This window comes from Balaenoptera ricei, chromosome 7 (assembly GCF_028023285.1).
Source record: "Balaenoptera ricei isolate mBalRic1 chromosome 7, mBalRic1.hap2, whole genome shotgun sequence".
NCBI classification, from domain to species: domain Eukaryota; kingdom Metazoa; phylum Chordata; class Mammalia; order Artiodactyla; family Balaenopteridae; genus Balaenoptera; species Balaenoptera ricei.
The window spans coordinates 77,870,087-77,889,722 of NC_082645.1; the positions used below are offsets into that span (position 1 = coordinate 77,870,087).

The 19,636-nt window shown below is 42.1% G+C and overlaps 1 protein-coding gene across 2 annotated transcripts in view; it reads right to left on the reverse strand.

The window, feature by feature from the left end:
• Nucleotides 1-19,636, reverse strand: part of STAT1 (signal transducer and activator of transcription 1) — a 43,249-nt gene that overhangs the window by 16,375 nt on the left and 7,238 nt on the right. For both annotated transcript variants that reach the window (XM_059928385.1, XM_059928386.1), the window contains exons 5-14: nucleotides 15,500-15,598; nucleotides 12,254-12,343; nucleotides 11,171-11,249; nucleotides 9,973-10,064; nucleotides 9,626-9,777; nucleotides 7,134-7,292; nucleotides 5,245-5,337; nucleotides 3,306-3,365; nucleotides 403-432; nucleotides 206-299 (exon numbers count right to left, since the gene is read on the reverse strand). In XM_059928385.1, coding sequence (XP_059784368.1) covers nucleotides 206-299; nucleotides 403-432; nucleotides 3,306-3,365; nucleotides 5,245-5,337; nucleotides 7,134-7,292; nucleotides 9,626-9,777; nucleotides 9,973-10,064; nucleotides 11,171-11,249; nucleotides 12,254-12,343; nucleotides 15,500-15,598 — 948 coding nt within the window. The remainder of the gene's footprint in view (nucleotides 1-205; nucleotides 300-402; nucleotides 433-3,305; nucleotides 3,366-5,244; nucleotides 5,338-7,133; nucleotides 7,293-9,625; nucleotides 9,778-9,972; nucleotides 10,065-11,170; nucleotides 11,250-12,253; nucleotides 12,344-15,499; nucleotides 15,599-19,636) is intronic.

Here is a 19,636-nt window from a genome sequence, read left to right on the forward strand (position 1 = left end):
GGCAGGAAACAGAGTGAACAGTCCTGGGATAAGGAGGAGGAACCAAGATTCCCCAAGTGCTGCTGAAGTCACCAGCCATGAATTCTAGGAAGTCTTCTCCTAGGGGGTGCCCTGCCCATCACACAGGGCACTAAGTGCCACTCGATCACAAATCAAGTCCTAATAAACCAGACACAATAGAAAAGGGGGAAACTGATCTCCCTACCAGGTGTCGGAATTCTGCCGCCAGACTTCCATTGGTGGACTCCTCCATGTTCATCACCTTCGTGTGAGTGCCCAAAATGTTGAACTTTCTAAACCTAGACAGTACAGGGTACAAATACTTAAAAGGCTGGGAACCGTTAAACCAACACATAAACAAACAAAGCGATAGTAAAATATAGTGCAAAGTACTTCACGTACCCTTTTACTGTATTTCTCTCATTCACATCTCTGCAAAAAAAAAAAAAAAAAAAATATATATATATATATATATATATATATATATATATATGATCATATACGTGTATTTAAAATTTGAGATAAGTTTTAACAAAAATATAAAAGTACAAGATCAATAACAAATAATGGGGCTGTTCAGCCCTTTCATTCACTCACTCAGTCCCTCAATCAACCCGCACCAGCACTGCCAAGTTTTGCTGAGTGACCTTGGGCAAATAAACTGTCTGGGCCTCACCTTTCTCCACTGTACGTCATGCTAATAGCACCAACCATACAGGACACTGGGAGAAGGAAACTTGTTACCCGGTGAAGAGAGCACAGAGCACACCCTCAGTAAACGTAAGCCTGAGTTATGGCTATTTGTTGAGCAGTGACTCAGTCGGTGCCTTTCCGAGGCACCGAGCTAAGCACTGGGGACTGAGCAGAGAGCACTGCTCTGTGGCTACACAACTCAGAGGACCTTCCAAAGTGACAGCTCGATCCTTATTTATTTATTTATTTTTTAAACAATCTATTTTTTTTTATTAATTAATTAATTAATTTATTTATTTTTGGCTGTGCTGGGTCCTCGTTTCTGTGCGAGGGCTTTCTCTAGTTGCGGCAAGTGGGGGCCACTCTTCATCGCGGTGCGCGGGCCTCTCACTATCGCGGCCTCTCTTGTTGCGGAGCACAGGCTCCAGACGCGCAGGCTCAGTAATTGTGGCTCACGGGCCCAGCTGCTCCGCGGCATGTGGGATCCTCCCAGACCAGGGCTCGAACCTGTGTCCCCTGCATTGACAGGCAGATTCTCAACCACTGCGCCACCAGGGAAGCCCCTCGATCCTTATTTTTGTTCTCTGTTATTTTTAACGCTTTCAGAGAAGTACTTGAATAGTCAATTATTTGGGGAAACTATCAAGTTTAAGTTTTAAATCTGAGGTTAAAATCTTGAGAGACCTGTATCTTATACAAATGCAGCGATAATGTCGTCATGATCTGGACAAATAATGTATCTGTCAGGCGCAGGCGAAGGTTAAGAGATCATTAGCGCACTCATAGTTAAATGAGTTAGCTTCCTTTCCTGTCTCAACTAGAAGTTCAATGCTTTTGTGAATGAGAATCACCATCAGTTATAACAGTGACCAATTTTCCTGTCTGGAAAAAAAAAAAAAAAAGAACTTACACTTCATAACCATGGAATATTTCTAATGACCAAGAAGCCAGCCTTGGCATATGACAATTAGCTAACTCGACACTTCACCTGGACTTCACCACTTCCCCCCAGCGTCCTTTTCCTGCCCCAGGACTCCAGCCAGGACCCCACGTTACATTTGTCATCATATCACCCTAGCCTCCTCTGGTCTGTAACACGTTCTCACACGTTCCTAGTCTTTGAAGTTTTTGACACTTTTGAGTATCACTGCTCAGGTGTTTTATGGAATGTCCTTCAACTTGAGTTTCTCCAGTGTGGCATCTCAGTTTTTTAAATTGTGGTAAAATATACATAACAGAAAATTTTAAGTATTTTAAGCATGCAGTTCAGTAGCATTAAATATACCCACCTTGTTGTGCAAAAAAAGAAAATTCACAATAAAAGGAATAGTGTGATACAAAGCTACCTTGTCAAAGCTAAGAAGAAAACTCAGAACTGGAACAGACAGAAAAGACAAAAGAGCAAGAACAAAATGAAAGAGAGACCGAGTTAAGCAGAGTGTGGTAAACTGTAGTGGCCACAAAGCCTCTGCAGCTTTTCCTTTCAAGAGACAGAATGTATTTCCCTGTCCCTTGAATCTCAGGGGACTTTGACTCGCTTTTCCCCACACGATGGATGGGAGTCATGCCGTACAAGTTCCAAGTCTAGCCTAACAGGCCCAGCACGCTGCTGCTCTGACCCGCTTGGAACACCGCTGCTGCATGAGAAAGCCCAGGCTGGCCTCTTTGAGAGCCTGACAGAGAAGGGCCCAGTTATCCCAGCAGAGACAGACACATACAAGGCCATGCTAGACCACCCAGCAATAACCAAGCCAGCCCAGACCAGAAGGACCACACACAGCCCACAGCATAAGAGAAATTAATAAGTTTTAGAGTTGAAGCCACTAAGTTTTGGGGTTTTTAATGCAGCAAAAGTAAACTGATACACAGAGAAACCAAAGATGATGGGAGAAAAGCAAAGGCACAGACTATGCTACAAAGAAGGCTATAGTTACAGGAATGGAAAGAGATAAAAAGCCAGAGGAAAATGACTTGGATTATCATAAATGGTTTTGAAACTTGGTAAACCAGTATGTTACACACACCAACAAAAGCATTAAATATATCAAGGGGGGATGGCAGGGGCTAAGCTATCTTGTTCCTTAACGTAAGTGCTTAGGTCACTGATAGTTCAGGTCCAGGGACTAAGGACAAAACAGGATGGGCCTGCTCCATTTAGACCCCATGAGAGATCCTGCCCATTCCTGGGTTCTTACTGCCCAGAAGAGACAAGTGTGGAGCCCGCAGGCTCCACACAGGCCCCCCAGAATGCTGTCAGCTTCACTCCAGAAACAAGTCCACACTGGCTGCAGAATCATGGTGGCCTGGAGTTTGATCAAGGACCCTTCCTCTAGGGCTGGCCTAGGAGGAGGGGTGGTAGCTGCTTGGAGACTTGATCATTACAAGCTCATATGCATAAAATGCACTCATTCTTTTGTTCACTTATAGTCTAAAAAGGCACAAGCACGTTGATACCAGCTCTAGGGGATGCTCCCAACATCCAGAACAGGCGCTATCAATTTAAATGTGCCGGGATCACTTACAAACGGCCCCAGTGCAAAAGTCCATGTTTAGTTAACAAAGCCAGCATTTCAATAGTACGTGTATCTTAGATAATATTAAAGATATCTTACTTATCAAATAAGACTTTGACTTTCAAGTTATAATTCAGCTCTTGCAATTTCACCAACAATCTGAAAAGAAAAATGTCATAATTACATTTTTTTTTTCCAATAAACTTTCTTTTTTTTTTTTTTTTTTAAACTTTGGGTTTATTTTATTTTCTTAATTTATGGCTGTGTTGGGTCTTCGTTTCTGTGCGAGGGCCTTCTCCAGTTGCAGCAAGCGGGGGCCATTCTTCATCGCAGTGCGCGGGCCTCTCAGTGTCGCGGCCTCTCTTGTTGCGGAGCACAGGCTCCAGAAGCGCAGGCTCAGCAATTGTGGCCCACGGGCCCAGCCGCTCCGTGGCATGTGGGATCCTCCCAGACCAGGGCCCGAACCCGTGTCCCCTGCACTGGCAGGCAGATCCCCAACCACTGCGCCACCAGGGAAGCCCCATAATTACTTTTAAAAATTATCTGTTACCATTTATTTATCATGCCAATTCCCTATTGATGAACATTTCAATAACCCCCACCTCATCCAGTTTTTGCTTATTACAAACAATGGAAGTGACATCCTTGTATGTCTACTTGGATGTTTTTAGAGTGTATTTGTAGGATAAATTCCTAGCTGTGAAATTGCTGGGACAAAACTGTAACATTAAATTCTGACAGAGAGCAGCACTGATTTTATGTTCCCACCAAACATTAGTGAGGGTATCTGCTTCCCTGTATCGCCTCGCCAATGCTGAGTTTTATCAAAATTTCTATTTTGGGCTAATTCTATAGGTAAAAATAGCAAACACTGCCCTTTACTAAAACTTGTATCTAATGCTTATTCTGCTGGGAGAAAATAAAAACTATCACCCATAATCAGGAAAGTGAAGGTCACATCTATAATCACCCCCAGGGCAGTGTGGAAAGATGGAAGGAGCCGTGGGCTGAGACTCAGGTGTGCTCTGCTCTGATGAGCTGGAGACCTGGGGAAGGCGCCCCTCACTGGTTGGCTCCCTTTAGTGAAGCAGATGATGGGATTAGATTTCTCCTCCTGCCAGCTGTGAGTTCTGGGACCTCACAGGTGCTAAAGCATGGTGCTGTTCACTGGCAGCCAACAGGTAGCACGTGTGGACCTAACTCAGCAGCACCCTGGAGAAAAGGACTAGGGCCAACTCTGAAGGCAAGTGCGGCTCTTCTGAGTCCAGCTGCTCGTCAGCAGAGGAAGAGCTAAATGAATGCAGCCGTGCAACGGAAGGAAGTAAAGCTGTAAAAGCTGTACATTCTAACGTGGAAACACTTCCACAATTTATCATGAAGGAGAAAAACAGGCTGCCAAAGAACAGACAGCAGAACCCTAGTTTCTAAAAATGAAACATTGTATGTCATATGTATTTGTGTGTCTATGCATGACAAAAATATGCATAAGTACAATGTATTTATTTATATATTTAGGTAGACGTGGACAAAATTCTGGGAGGACTGACACCAGGCTGTTTACCATGGTGGTCTACGGATATTTAGATCACATACAACTTTGAGAATCTGATGAAAGCTATGAACACACTCAGCAGAAAAATGTACCTGTCCTAAGTCCACATTCACACACACTGCATACATTTTGGGGGGAATGTAAAGCTCAGGTTATGAGTTTATGCTCAAGAGGGGATGAGGCTGCTGGGAACTTCTGCTCTCTACTATATGCAGTTCTGCAGTTTTGAATTCCTATTTACAGTAAGCATTCATTACATCTATAACTGGAAAAAAATCAGGTGTGTGTGTGTGTGCATACACACATATCTCTTATATTTCTAGTCTGAATAGAAAAGACAAGACTCTTAGATATTCTAAATAAGAATTCATATTAAAATGCCTACTGCAAAATTACTTCCTCTAAAGCACCATATATAACAGTGTTGTGAAAGGAAGCTGGGGTGCAAACTTTGTGATAGGAGGTGCAGGGTCTTTTCTTTATTACCTCAACTTCACAGTGAATTGTACTCCAGTCTTCAGGACCAATGGCCTCTGAGGATGAGTTGGCATGCAGGGCTGTCTTTCCACCACAAATGAGCTGTAAATTCCCAGCAAAGGGTAAATTAGCATTTCCATTAATGTTGAGGCAGTAAAAGGTTTTTTTCCCTAAAGAGGAGAGGGAGTTAGAGGGCACAAGCTAAAAAAAGTTTGAAAGATTCTAACAAATTGGATGAATAAAGTGAGGTTTTCTAGTCAGTAAAGAAATTCCCAAATCTATTGCACTCAGCAGAATCAGAGTAACTGCAGTGAACTGTGATTCTTCAACAATGAAAATTCTGAATGGGATTCTGTTCATTTACAAATTTAAGAATCAAATTTGCTAATTAGACTTAGTGTGGTGATCATTTCACAATATATACAAACATCAAATCATTATGTTGTACATCTGAAACTAATACAAGGTTATATGTCAATAATATCTCAATTTAAAAATAAAAATAGGGAAGTGCCTGGTGGTCCAGTGGTTAGGACTCCGTGCTTCCACTGCAGGGGGCATGGGTTCAATCCCTGGTCAGGGAGCTAAGATTCCCCATGCCTCGTGGTGTGGCCAAAAATAAATAAATAAAGTAAAATAAAATAAAAAAATAAAAACAAGATAAAAATAAATTTTACTACAGTTGAAAGTGAACCATGTACCATATTGCTTACCACCATAATTTGAAACTGACATTTTAACATCCTTTGGAAAATTGATTTTTAAATTGTTTAGTAATATTTATTATCTAATAAACATTTCCAAACATTAAATTTAATTTAAAAAACAGAATGAAATTTGCATTCCAAAACCCAAGTAAATGTCCTTGATTATTTCAAAATCCAACATCTAGGCATTCCTGTTTGGACATTAGCCACAGGGAACCAAAGACATTTTTATTATGTTAGCATTTAAAAAACTGCAATATGAACTCTACTCTTCTACTTAGTGCCATTTGTTTACCTACTAAGCATATCTGAAACACCTACCCATGGGCAAGGTACTATGTAAGACCCTGGTGGGGGAAGAAGATGACAAAGGCACATCTCTGTCTACTAGGACCTTTCAATTTACGACAAAGAAAACAGAAATACACAGACAATGATATAATAAAATCCAGAACGGGAGGAAAATAAAGAATGAACTATGCAGATCCGGAAGGGAGACAACATCTGCCCGGGAACTCTGGGAAGATTTCATGACAAGATGTAAGGTGAAACGTTCAGGATGCAGTTTCGAAATGAGGTACAAGAAAGCTCTGAGGCAGAGAAAATACTGTTGGGAGGGGAATGCAGAAGCAAATGTCCAGGGTGGGCACGAAGTCAAGTCTGCCTGGAAATGGGGCACGTATAGAAGCTAATTCTGGAGTGGCTAGTGAGGGCCAGGCTGTGCAGGTGCGGCTTGGGTGACCAGATGCGGGGCTCCCCTGTGATTAGCAGGTGGCAAAAAACCTGACTGACCTCTGCTCTGGGAGAGCACAGGGTCACAGGGACAGGGAGGAAGGGGCTCGGGAGGGACCATTTGCGAGGCTACCATGCAACAGTTCAGTAGAGAGGATCTGAGAGCTTGAAACGTGATGAGACCATGGAATGGGAAAGAGAGGACAAATATCATCAGGTTAGACTAGACAGGTCTCGTCACAGACTGGCCACGGGCAAGGAGACTGGTAACCAGTCTAAACGGTCACAAGAATGACAGGCCATCGACATAAGCAAGGAATTCGGGAAGACCTGATTCTGGGAAGCCATAAAAATTTTTACATAACCGATTAAACCCTTCTAAATTATCTGAATTACCAGAAAACTTTTCCTCTGGGTAAAATAATTGCAAAAGGTACAAAAACATCTCCCTCAAGTTACCTCTGAATGAGCTGCTGGAAGAGGCTGAAGGTGCGGTCCCATAACGCTTGTTTGTTTTTTGTGATAGGGTCATGTTCATACGTGTATTTCTGTTCCAACTCCTCAAGCTTTTTAAGCTGCTGACGAACCTGCTGCAGACTCTCCGCCACTATGGTGAACCTGGGAAGGTACAAGCCACAGGCATCTCCATCAGAAACAGTCCCAAAGCAGCCTGGATTAAACAGAATCAGGGAAACCAACAAGTACTTTTTACAGACAGCACACGATGTTATCTGCCCAGCTCTGAAGTGCAGGGAGAAACAGAACAAACCTGATTTGCGTGAAAAAGCTAACGCGCATGAACGATTACAGCCCAGATTAAAAAACCTTTGCATCCCGCTGAGATGGACCTAAGGAGAGATAGGTTGGGGTGGAGGCTGCTAGGGAATCTGTGACTTCAATTGAGCTGTGAGATAATTGGGACTTAAAGGGACAGGGCAAAGGGAGTGGGGGCGGGGGGGACAGAGGCAGGGGACACGACAAGGCAGATGCTGTGGGCAGTGATGTGTGGAGCAGTGAGGGGCCCCTGCAGATTCTTCTATCAGGGCAGTGACACTGTGCAGAGAGGAGCAAGAGGGCAACCTGGACGCTGAGGAAGCGAGGCCGAGAGGGGGTGCAGGCCGGGTTAGGAGGAGACGAGGGAACAGAGGTTACTGTGTCACTGAACTGAAAGGAGAAGGCAATGTGCACAATCTAGACACTCAAAATATATATATATAAAAACCAAGGAGAAAACCTAGCGACTGCTTTCAGGTTCCTCCGTCCTGACAGGAAACCACCAAAGGCGATGCAGCCTCCGAGCCAAGTCAGGCTGTGGAAGTTCATTTTACTGGCCTGGAGGAATGACAGAAGAACATCTATTCCCCAGTGAAAAACATCTCCTTCACTCGGTGTCTCCATTCCTTGAATCCAGTTCGAAGCACCGAGAGCACAGCCCACGGCCATGAAATGAGAGGCAGGATAACAGTGGGTGGGTGAGTTCCAGAGGGATCCTAACCCGGTGACTCCCAACCTTGTTCAGGCCACGACACACAGGAAAATGCCGACAATCCTTGTACCGCACAGTGGGGGATACTGAGGGGTATTCACATCTCTGCAGGAGACTCCTTGTAGCCTAAGGTGACCATGGGGGCCCCGGACAGCGGGGGGCCTCGCTGGGCACCTGGGGGGCTCGGAGGTCAGCATCTCACAAGGCTCACGGGGGCACACTGGGCTGGGGAGCTCCATTCCTATCCACAAAAAACTGGGATATGGAATGGCAACTCACAGAATAAAAATCAATGGCTGACTATGGTGAATTTTTAAAAACACCAATCCAGAAAGTAATCTCATGAGATCGCTGGTCCTTGGGCCCTTCAGAACTGCTCCAGGCCACCACCCCCTCCTACCCACTGATTCTACCGCTTCCATCCCCTCTGCTCGGCTCTGTCAGACCTCCCCTGGACTACGCTAATACACTCAGAGCAGACCAACTGGCCTTTCTCTCTCTATTCTATCCTCAGGCTTCAGCCAGAGTGACCTAAATAAAAAATCAGAGAAACGAACCTCCACTTAAATAAAAGGCCTGCCCGGCTCACCGGTGTCCACTGGGTAAAGTCCCGGAGTCCCCAGCACAGTATGGGAACCTCCGTGACCAGGCTCCAGCCTCTTGCCAGCTCCACTTTCTTCCTTCCCTCTGTGGCACCCGACTCTCTAGCCATCCAGCATGAGAACTGCGGGCCCCGGCTCATGCCAGCCTCCCCTCCCCTCTGCCCCGTCCACACTCTTCTCCTTCCTGGTCTACATGAAGTTTTCCTATTCACTCTCGAGTCCGTGCAAGACCACTTTGTCTCATTAATCTTTCCTGGTGACTCCTTCCTTCATCCTCCATGAACTCTGGACGGTCTCCGTTGGAGCCCTGGCAACCTTTCACTGAACAGTTATTACCACGCTCATCTCCCGCCTCCACACTGAGAGCTCCTTACTGGCAACGACCAAGAATCATTCACCTTGTGTTCCAGGTCCTAGCCCAGGGCCTGGCATACAGCATTTCATAAGTATTTACTAGATGGATGACTGAAACGTATGGCCCACAAACTGTTATTTCATGTAAGCCTGTATAATGCCCTTTTGTTTTTAATAAAACCTTGGGACTCAAGTTGTTAACTGTGCTGTGTGATGACCATGTCACTGGTGTGTTGGCACAAATGACATGTCCCACGGTACACATACAGCAGGGAGAGGAGTCCTCCAAACCATGCAGAATGGGGCTGAACGTGGCCACAGATGTGATTTACACTGTGCTTTTCAAGTGTTTCCAGGGCAAGAAACAGTTGGACTACATCAAACTCTAAAACAAAGGTTTGACAGAGTCCATTCAACTAACACAGCTGGAACGTGCACTTTAACGTGCACTTTATGAGTTTATATGGTCAGCCAGTCAGCTGCCAATATTCTGCTTTGGAGAATCTTACCAGTTCTGCAGCTGATCGAGGCAAGCATTGGGGGGTCCCCCGATACAGGCACTCTGCTGTCTCCGCTTCCATTCCACAAGTTCATCATTAATCAGGGCTTTCTGGGTAAGTTCGGTGGCATTCAACAACTCTATTATTTTGTGAACTACTTCCTAAAGGGAGAGAAAGAGACAAAGCAAAATAAACTCATCACCTTTAATCACTGAATTTTATTCTTTCATATCAACTGGGTTGCTCTAAGTGAAATGGTTATAAAAATAATTTTGCCTCTATTCCAAACTTCAAGTCCATTATTATTTACAGTCTGTGACAAAAGCGACATGTTATTCTGGAAAGTGAATTACTACCTTTCTCTTACTGTCAAGCATTAAATACATCTTCTGGAGTAACATCTGTTCCTGTTTCTGATCATTCTTTGCCACACCATTGGTTTCATGTTCTGTGAATTGGGACAGACAGCAGATAAATATAAATATAAAAGAAGACAAAACCAACTGAAGCCAAGATTCACATCCATTTAGGAAAAATATGATCAAAATGCTATCTGGAGATAGGTCAAAGGTTGGTTTTTCTTCAATCATTGTTGAAGGAACAAAACAGGAAAAATGGCCTAAGTACAAAAACTGGACACACTGAAACAAAGTCCTTGTTTTCAATGACTCACGTAAACGGGAAACAGTACTGTCTGGTTCTTAAGTCACTGTCAGAATATTACCTAAATGAATATAAGTGACAAAATTCACAACCTCAGTTAAAAAAAAATTGATACAAAGAATCTCTGTGGCTTTAAAGAGAAGCAGACAATTAGGAAATTGTAATTGAGGTTTCTTTCTCTCATACTTTTATTATTAAATTATTATCAAATTATTACTAATAATCTCTCCATTTTACCATGGTATCCTCCAAATGATTGCTAGGGTTACAGCAGTACCCTGCTTGTTCTACACAATGCACACTTTTGGATTATTTTCAGTGGATGTCCTGTGATCATTAAAAACGAGCAACAACAACAAAATCGAGCGAAACTGCTTTAAAACATGTGAAAAATGCTGAACTTCACCTGTGGAGTATACAAATGGAGCTGGAATACTTGGAGGAACTTTAGTTATTAGGGCAGGGGAACTCCACACACATATCCGTCTATGTCCATCAGTGGGCTAGGCACAGTAAGTAAAATGAATAGCACGTAACCAGTATGTATTAACTGGGGGCGATTTTGCCCCCCAGGGATCACTTGGCAATGTTTGGAGACAGTTTTGGTTGTCACCACTGGGGACTGGGGATAGTTCTACTGCCACCTGGTGGGCAGAAGTCAGGGATGCTCCTAAACATCCTACAATGCACAGGACAACCCCCCAGTTAGCTGGCCCAAAATGTCAATAGTACTGAGGTTAAAAAACCCTGGCCTGGGTCACCAAGAAGCCAAGACTAGCAATTCAGAGTCTTGAAATGTTTGGTAAATATGAAGGAGTATCTGCCTTTGTTCTCTAGTGTAGGTAGAAAAAATTACAGGCAATGGACACTGCTTTAAATGTTAACTCTTACCTCTGTTCTGCAAGGTTTTGCATTTAAAGTCATATTCATCCTGTAAATCTTCTAAGGTCTTGATTTCATGCTCTATACACTACAAGTAAAGACAGAAACAAGTTTTCCACCATACTTAGGACAAAGACTTTAGGAGACAGATCACTGGTACTATAGGACCCAGAAAACCATGGATGCAATCCTGCTCCCTCAAAGATGGATTAGACTTGCAAAATTCTAAGCACACGTATGAAATAATTTCTATCTCTTTAGCTAGTACATAATAACCTTTTTAGGAAAGAAAATATATAGCCATTTCTGGACTGGGCCACTTGATGTCTACTTTAATGAAGTGTTTCTTTCAGAGGCAGCAAGACAAAGTTGCTCCAAAGAACCTGGAGTCTGGCAACATGCCGTCTGAAGCACAAAGTCAAGGCCACTCTGGTGTGAACCAGAGGCCCACAGGAGAGCCGGCCCCTCAGCAGAAAGGCCGTTTCCACAGATACAGGCCCAGTGCAAGGCTGGACTTCTCACCCTTTCCCCCAAACAGCACCCACAGTGGAGGGGAGTGGACACGTACCACCAAGGGCACCACCTCCATAAATGTCTGGGAAGTTTTATCTTAAAAGTATTGTGGATATTTTATTCTAATCAGAAATACATCAGAATTTCCTTGTTTGAGATGTTTTTGTTCCCCTTCCAAGTCTTAGAATAAAACAGGTGCTTGAGGAAGACCATGTTTATCCTAGGGTTCTACGTAACCCCAGGAACACCCCCATTTGAGAGGTGCAGACATAAAGGGCTATTTGGAGCGGCAACAGCTAGTTTACTGGGTGATAGGGCAAAGTCAACAGTTACTGCACAATCTTGCAAGGAAGGAAAAGATAAGCTCAATGTTTGGAAGTTGTAACAGGGGCCAAAAATGTCTCTCTGCTCATTGGTTTCACCAATTTGTTTACTTAGGGTTTGGAATTTGAGCGAACCTTTTCTTCTCAACTACTTAAAAGCTTGAAATCAGTTACAATGCTTACACTAGAGCAATTGAAACCTTTTTTCCTCTACAAAAAGTTACAAAGAAGATGTATACATTTACTAAATACTCACCATAACTTTGTCCTTCACATTTCTGACTCTGCTGTCAAGCTCCTTCTGTTTGTCTAACATTACAGTATTCTGAATATTCCCTGCCTGAGCCTGTAATGGAAGGTACACAGTTAACAGCCATTACTTCCTCTGTCATATTTACCTGCTGGTTATGCTCCAAAGTCAAGTCTACCCCGTGCCCCACCTAACTCCTGGACCTTCCAAAACCTCCTGCAGGCCTCCCACATGAGTGTGCACAAGAAAAGCTCAGTTCCCAAGGCCCCGGAAAATACTGGCAAACTGTTAACAAGCCTACAGAAAGACCAGGCTCAGTTCATGCCTAAAATAAATAGTATTTCTGGAATTTTCCATTAGTTCATACAGTTGCATGGGACCACACAGGAAGTTATTTTAGTTTCTCAAATTCTGTAGACAACATTATTCTTATTAACCCTGTACTCATTTGTCTCAAAGTCATGCAATTCACAGTGTGGTCCCCAGACAAGCAGAATCTTACTACCTGGGAGCTTGTTGGAAATGCAGAATTTCAGGTCCTAATCTGATTACTGAATCAGAAACCCCATTTTGACAAGATTACAGATAATTCAGAGGTATATCAAAATTGAACAGTACAGAGAAAGACAAATATCATATGATATCGCTTATATGTGGAGTCTAAAATAATGATGCAAATGAGCTTATTTACAAAACAGAAATAGACTCACAGACATAGAAAGCAAATTTTTGGTTACTAAAGGGGAAAGGTCGGGGGAGGGGTAAATTAGGAGTATGGGATTAACATATATAACTATGTTTAAAACAGATAACAAACAAGTACCTAAATGTATAACACAGGGAACTATACTCAATACCTTGTAATAACCTATAACGGAGAAGAATCGCAAAAAGGATATATATGTGTGTGTGTGTGTGTGTGTGTACATAACTGAATCACTTTTATGTACACTTGAACACTTGAAACTAACACAACATTGTAAATCAACTATATTTCAATAAAAATTAATTTTTAAAAAACATTAAAAATTGAACAGTACTGCCATTAAGGACTTCAATGAATATCTGCTCCTATAAAGTAATAATGAATATCATCCCAGATGCAATGGGTATAGTTAGTCTTCATCCTTGATAGTCAGAAAACAATTTGTCATTTTTATCGGGATCACATTAAAATTATGAATTAACTCAGGGAAAGCCGATATATTTATGATGTTGTTTTGAATTCTTATGCTTCTAATGGCTTCCTCTTGTCAACTGCAATACCACTAATACAATGCTAAGCAGCAGTGGAAATAGTGGACATCCTTGCCGTGGTTCTGACTTACTGATGCTTTGTCAGTGAAGTAAGATACTGTTTTAGAACCAGGAGATGTATATTTTAATAGGTTAAGGAGGTATCCATCAACTCCTATTTTATTGAATTTTTTAAAATCGGGGATCAGTGTTCGATTTTATCATCCTTTTCAGCATCTTTTCGATACCCCCAGACATCCAGGACCTTCCCTCAAATCCCAGAAAGGTCTTGCTTCTCTTGCTCGCAGCTGGGCAGTCCACTAACCTCGTTCCAGGGGTTCACCGATAAGTCAGGTGTCCTCTGAGAGGATGAAAATGAACGTCTCCCCAGGAACCTCACATTTTTAAAAGGAGGTCAAAAGCTGACATGCCTTTGAGACCAAAGCACACCCAGGAGATGGGGCTGATCTGGGAGAGCAGAAATCACCTCCTCTGTCTCCCAGTGCTGACTCTGGGCCAAACGAGGAGAGAAATGCTTAGGTACCGAGGTGGGCAGCTCACTCTTCTGCCCACCTCTGCTCTTGACTGTCCTCCCAAGCCTATCTGAGATACAGGAGCAGTCCATTGCATAGTGCTGTTAACATGAAAGTCCCACAGGAGAGTCAAAATTTCCTGCTGGAAGTCTCCCAGGTGCATGCCATACTGAAGAAGGCACACCTCTCTCAGAGGAGACAATGCAGCCAGCTTTTCCTCCTGATAGGCACCTTTGCTCACTAGGCTGGGTCCAGGATGAACTAGCCAGTCTGAGTTTAGAACAAATAATATGTATATTTAAATGCTCAGTGCAGCAAGGTGCTTTCAGCGTGACAGGGAGACAGGAACTAAATGCCCGGGGAAGCAGCAGATTCACAAGGACTGGGGCAAATGCTCAGAAAGTGCATGGAAAATGGCATTCAATGCCACTATTTAAGTTTTCTCTCTCTCCACCCCCCACCTCCCAATCTCACAGCACACTTTGTTAGTTATTCGTTAGAGAAATGCACATAGGACGCATTCCACTGCGTACTCTGGCCTTCTCCCTGTCATACTGGAATGGTCTCAGCCAGAGTAACTCATACTGTAGTGGTTTCACAACTGTCTGCCTGCTGGGTTGTTCCCACCACCCCATCAATGAAAGTCATGAATCAATGCCATGGCAACTTCAAAAAACTGCTGAACCCTAATCACCAGGACGGTTTGTATTAGGATTAGTAAAATCATGATAAAAAAGTCTTGGTACTAGTATAACTCTGACTCATTCACTGTTCGGCTGTCTTAGATATCTAACAGGTATCTCGGTCCTATTGAAAACAAAGCTGCTGATTTTCCCATCAACCCATTCTTCTCCAAAACCTATTGTGCCCTGCAAAAGCCCTACTCCTGTCCCTTCCCTGTCTTCCCCAGCTCAGTAAACAGTATCTCTAAGAAACGCAAGTCACAAATCAGACTCACCCTCTACTCTTGGCTCCTTCTCACTCTCACATCTGATCCTTCAGTATAAGCCCTATTGGTACCACATCCAGAACATAATGGAATCTGTCCACTTCTTCCCATCTCCACTGACTGCACCTCTACCTCATGCACTTCCCCTCCGCTCCCTCAGTCTGCTGCAAGAGCCCACTGTCTTCTGCTTCCTTTCCTGCCCCAGCACCCCAGAAGTGTCCCTGACCATGACCTAAAGAAACAACCTGACACTCCACTACTGTCCACACAGCATCCTGCTTTACTATCTTCATAGCAACTATCACTATCTGAAAAGATTTTGTTTTTGTGTTGTCTCCTCCCTCACTAGGATGACTTCCATTAGATTGGGGTCCTTTCAAAATCTCTATATCTGTTTTTCCCCACTTCTTGGGGCTATAAAATCAGAGGGCTAGTCACCACTGCCTTGAAACAGGGCCTCAGTAATACTTGCTGGATGAATGAATGAGTTTTTATTTCTTTATTATCTTTTGTGTTCAATTAGGAAAAAAGTACCTGATTGAATCTCTGGGCATTTTCCAGGATCTTTCTTTCCTCCTTCAGACAGTTACAGATGATCATAGACATCTGTATTGGGTCTTCCTGAAAATTATCCTAGACATGGGTTGTTAGAATAAAAATAAATTAAATTTCAGAATGTTTAAACCATTGTGTATTATACACTGTGTATTATACATTGAAATGAGTTCGTTCATATCCATTAAGAAACCTCATCCTAGTCAGCTCTACCCACCACCAGTCCCTCCCATCAGGAAACTTACACAAGTCTCTGAGATTGCCTCATCCACCAAAGGGCAGAGAGCAGAAGCAAGAAGAACGACAATCCTGCAGCCTGTGGAACAAAAGCCACATTCGCAGAAAGATAGATAAGATGAAAAGGCAGAGGGCTATGTACCAGATGAAGGAACAAGACAAAACCCCAGAAAAACAACTAAATGAAGTGGAGATAGGCAACCTTCCAGAAAAAGAATTCAGAATAATGATAGTGAAGATGATCCAGGACCTTGGAAAAAGAATGGAGGCAAAGATCGAGAAGAAGCAAGAAATGTTTAACAAAGACCTGGAAGAACTAAATAACAAACAAACAGAGATGAACAATACAATAACTGAAGTGAAAACTACACTAGAAGGAATCAATAGCAGAATAACTGAGGCAGAAGAACAGATAAGTGACCTGGAAGACAGAATGGTGGAACTCACTGCTACGGAACAGAATAAAGAAAAAAGAAATGAAGACAGCCTAAGGGACAACATTAAACGCAACAACATTCGCATTATAGGGGTCCCAGAAGGAGACAAGAGAGAGAGAAAGGACCAGAGAAAACATTTGAAGAGATTATAGTCGAAAACTTCCCTAACATGGGAAAGGAAATAGCCACCCAAGTCCAGGAAGTGCAGCGAGTCCCATAGAGGATACACCCAAGGAGAAACACACCGAGACACACAGTAATCAAATTAGCAAAAATTAAAGACAAAGAAAATTTACTGAAAGCAGCAAGGGAAAAACGACAAATAACATACAAGGGAACTCGCATAAGGTTAACAGCTGATTTCTCAGCAGAAACTCTACAAGCCAGAAGGGAGTGACATGATATACTTAAAGTGATGAAAGGGAAGAACCTACAACCATGATTACTCTACCTAGCAAGGATCTCATTCAGATTCGATGGAGAAATCAAAAGCTTTACAGACAAACAAAAGCTAAGAGAATTCACACCACCAAACCAGCTCTACAATAAATGCTAAAGGAGCTTCTCTAAGTGGGAAACACAAGAGAAGAAAAGGACCTACAAAAACAAACCCAACACAATTAAGAAAATGGTCATAGGAACATACATATCGATAATTACCTTAAACGTGAATGGATTAAATGCTCCAACCAAAAGACACAGGCTTGCTGAATGGATACAAAAACAAGACCCATATATATGCTGTCTACAAGAGACCCACTTCAGACCTAGGGACACATTCAGACTGAAAGTGAGGGGATGGAAAAACTGATTCCATGCAAATGGAAATCACAAGAAAGCTGGAGTAGCTATACTCATATCAGATAAAATAGACTTTAAAATAAAGAATGTTATAAGAGAGAAGGAAGGACACTACATAATGATCAAGGGATCAATCCAAGAAGAAGATATAACAATTATAAATATATATGCACCCAACATAGGAGCACCGCAATACAGAAGGCAACTGCTAACAGCTATAAAAGAGGAAATCGACAGTAACACAATAATAGTGGGGAACTTTAACACCTCACTTACACCAATGGACAGATCATCCAAAATGAAAATAAATAAGGAAACAGAAGCTTTAAATGACACAATAGACCAGATAGATTTAATTGATATTTATAGGACATTCCATCCAAAAACAGCAGATTACACTTTCTTCTCAAGTGCGCACGGAACATTCTCCAGGATAGATCACATCTTGGGTCACAAATCAAGCCTCAGTAAATTTAAGAAAATTGAAATCATATCAAGCATCTTTTCTGACCACAATGCTATGAGATTAGAAATGAATTACAGGGAAAAAAACGTAAAAAACAGAAACACTTGGAGGCTAAACAATACGTTACTAAACAACCAAGAGATCACTGAAGAAATCAAAGAGGAAATCAAAGAATACCTAGAGACAAATGACAATGAAAACACGACGATCCAAAACCTATGGGATGCAGCAAAAGCAGTTCTAAGAGGGAAGTTTATAGCTATACAAGCCTACCTCAAGAAACAAGAAAAATCTCAAGTAAACAATCTAATCTTACACCTAAAGGAACTAGAGAAAGAAGAACAAACGAAAACCAAAGTTAGCAGAAGGAAAGAAATCATAAAGACCAGAGCAGAAATAAATGACATAGAAACAAAGAAAACGATAGCAAATATCAATAAAACTAAAAGCTGGTTCTTTGAGAAGATAAACAAAACTGATAAACCATTAGCCAGACTCATCAAGAAAAAGAGGGAGGGCTTCCCTGGTGGCGCAGTGGTTGAGAATCTGCCAGCCAATCCAGGGGACACGGGTTTGAGCCCTGGTCTGGGAAGATTCCACATGCTGCAGAGCAACTGGGCCAGTGAGCCACAACTACTGAGTCTGTGCGTCTGGAGCCTGTGCTCCGCAACAAGAGAGGCCACGACAATGAGAGGTCTGCGCACTGCAATGAACAGTGGGCCTCGCTCGCCACAACTACAGAAAGTCCTCGCACAGAAACGAAGACCCAACACAGCTAAAAATAAATAAATAAATAAATGTATTTATTTTTAAAAAATAAATAAAAAAAAAAGAAAAAGAGGGAGAGGACTCAAATCAATAAAATTAGAAATAAAAAAGGAGAAGTTAAAACAGACACCACAGAAATACAAAGCATCCTAAGAGACTACTACAAGCAACTCTATGCCAATAAAATGGACAACCTGGAAGAAATGGACAAATTCTTAGAAAGGTATAACCTTCCAAGACTGAACCAGGAAGAAATAGAAAATATGAACAGACCAATCACAAGTAATGAAATTGAAACTGTGATTAAAAATCTTCCAACAAACAAAAGTCCAGGACCAGATGGCTTCACAGGTGAATTCTGTCAAACATTTAGAGAAGAGCTAACAACCATCTTTCTCAAACTCTTCCAAAAAATTGCAGAGGAAGGAACACTCCCAAACTCATTCTATGAGGCCACCATCACCCTGATACCAAAACCAGACAAAGATACTACCAAAAAAGAAAATTACAGGCCAATATCACTGATGAATATAGATGCAAAAATCCTCAACAAAATACTAGCAAACAGAATCCAACAGCACATTAAAAGGATCATACACCATGATCAAGTGGGGTTTATCCCAGGGATGCAAGGATTCTTCAATATACGCAAATCAATCAATGTGATAAACCATATTAACAAAACCATATTAACAAACTGAAGAATAAAAACCATATGATCATCTCAATAGATGCAGAAAAAGCTTTTGACAAAATTCAACACCCATTTATGATAAAAGCTCTCCAGAAAGTGGGCATAGAGGGAACCTACCTCAACATAATAAAGGCCATATACGACAAACCCACAGCAAACATCATTCTCAATGGTGAAAAACTGAAAGCATTTCCTCTAAGATCAGGAACGAGACAAGGAGGTCCACTCTCACTACTATTATTCAACACAGTTTTGGAAGTCCTAGCCACAGCAATCAGAGAAGAAAAAGAAATAAAAGGAATACAAATTGGAAAAGAAGTAAAACTGTCACTGTTTGCAGATGACATGATACTACACATAGAGAATCCTAAAAATGCCACCTGAAAACTACTGGAGCTAACCAATGAATTTGGTAAAGTTTCAGGATACAAAATTAATGCACAGAAATCTCTTGCATTCCTACACACTGATGAAAAATCTGAAGGAGAAATTAAGGAAACACTCCCATTTACTACTGCAACAAAAAGAATAAAATATCTAGGAATAAACCTACCTAGGGAGACAAAAGACCTGTATGCAGAAAACTATAAGACACTGATGAAAGAAATTAAAGATGATACCAACAGATGGAGAGATATACCATGTTCTTGGATTGGAAGAATCAGTATTATGAAAATGACTATACAACCCAAAGCAATCTACAGATTCAACGC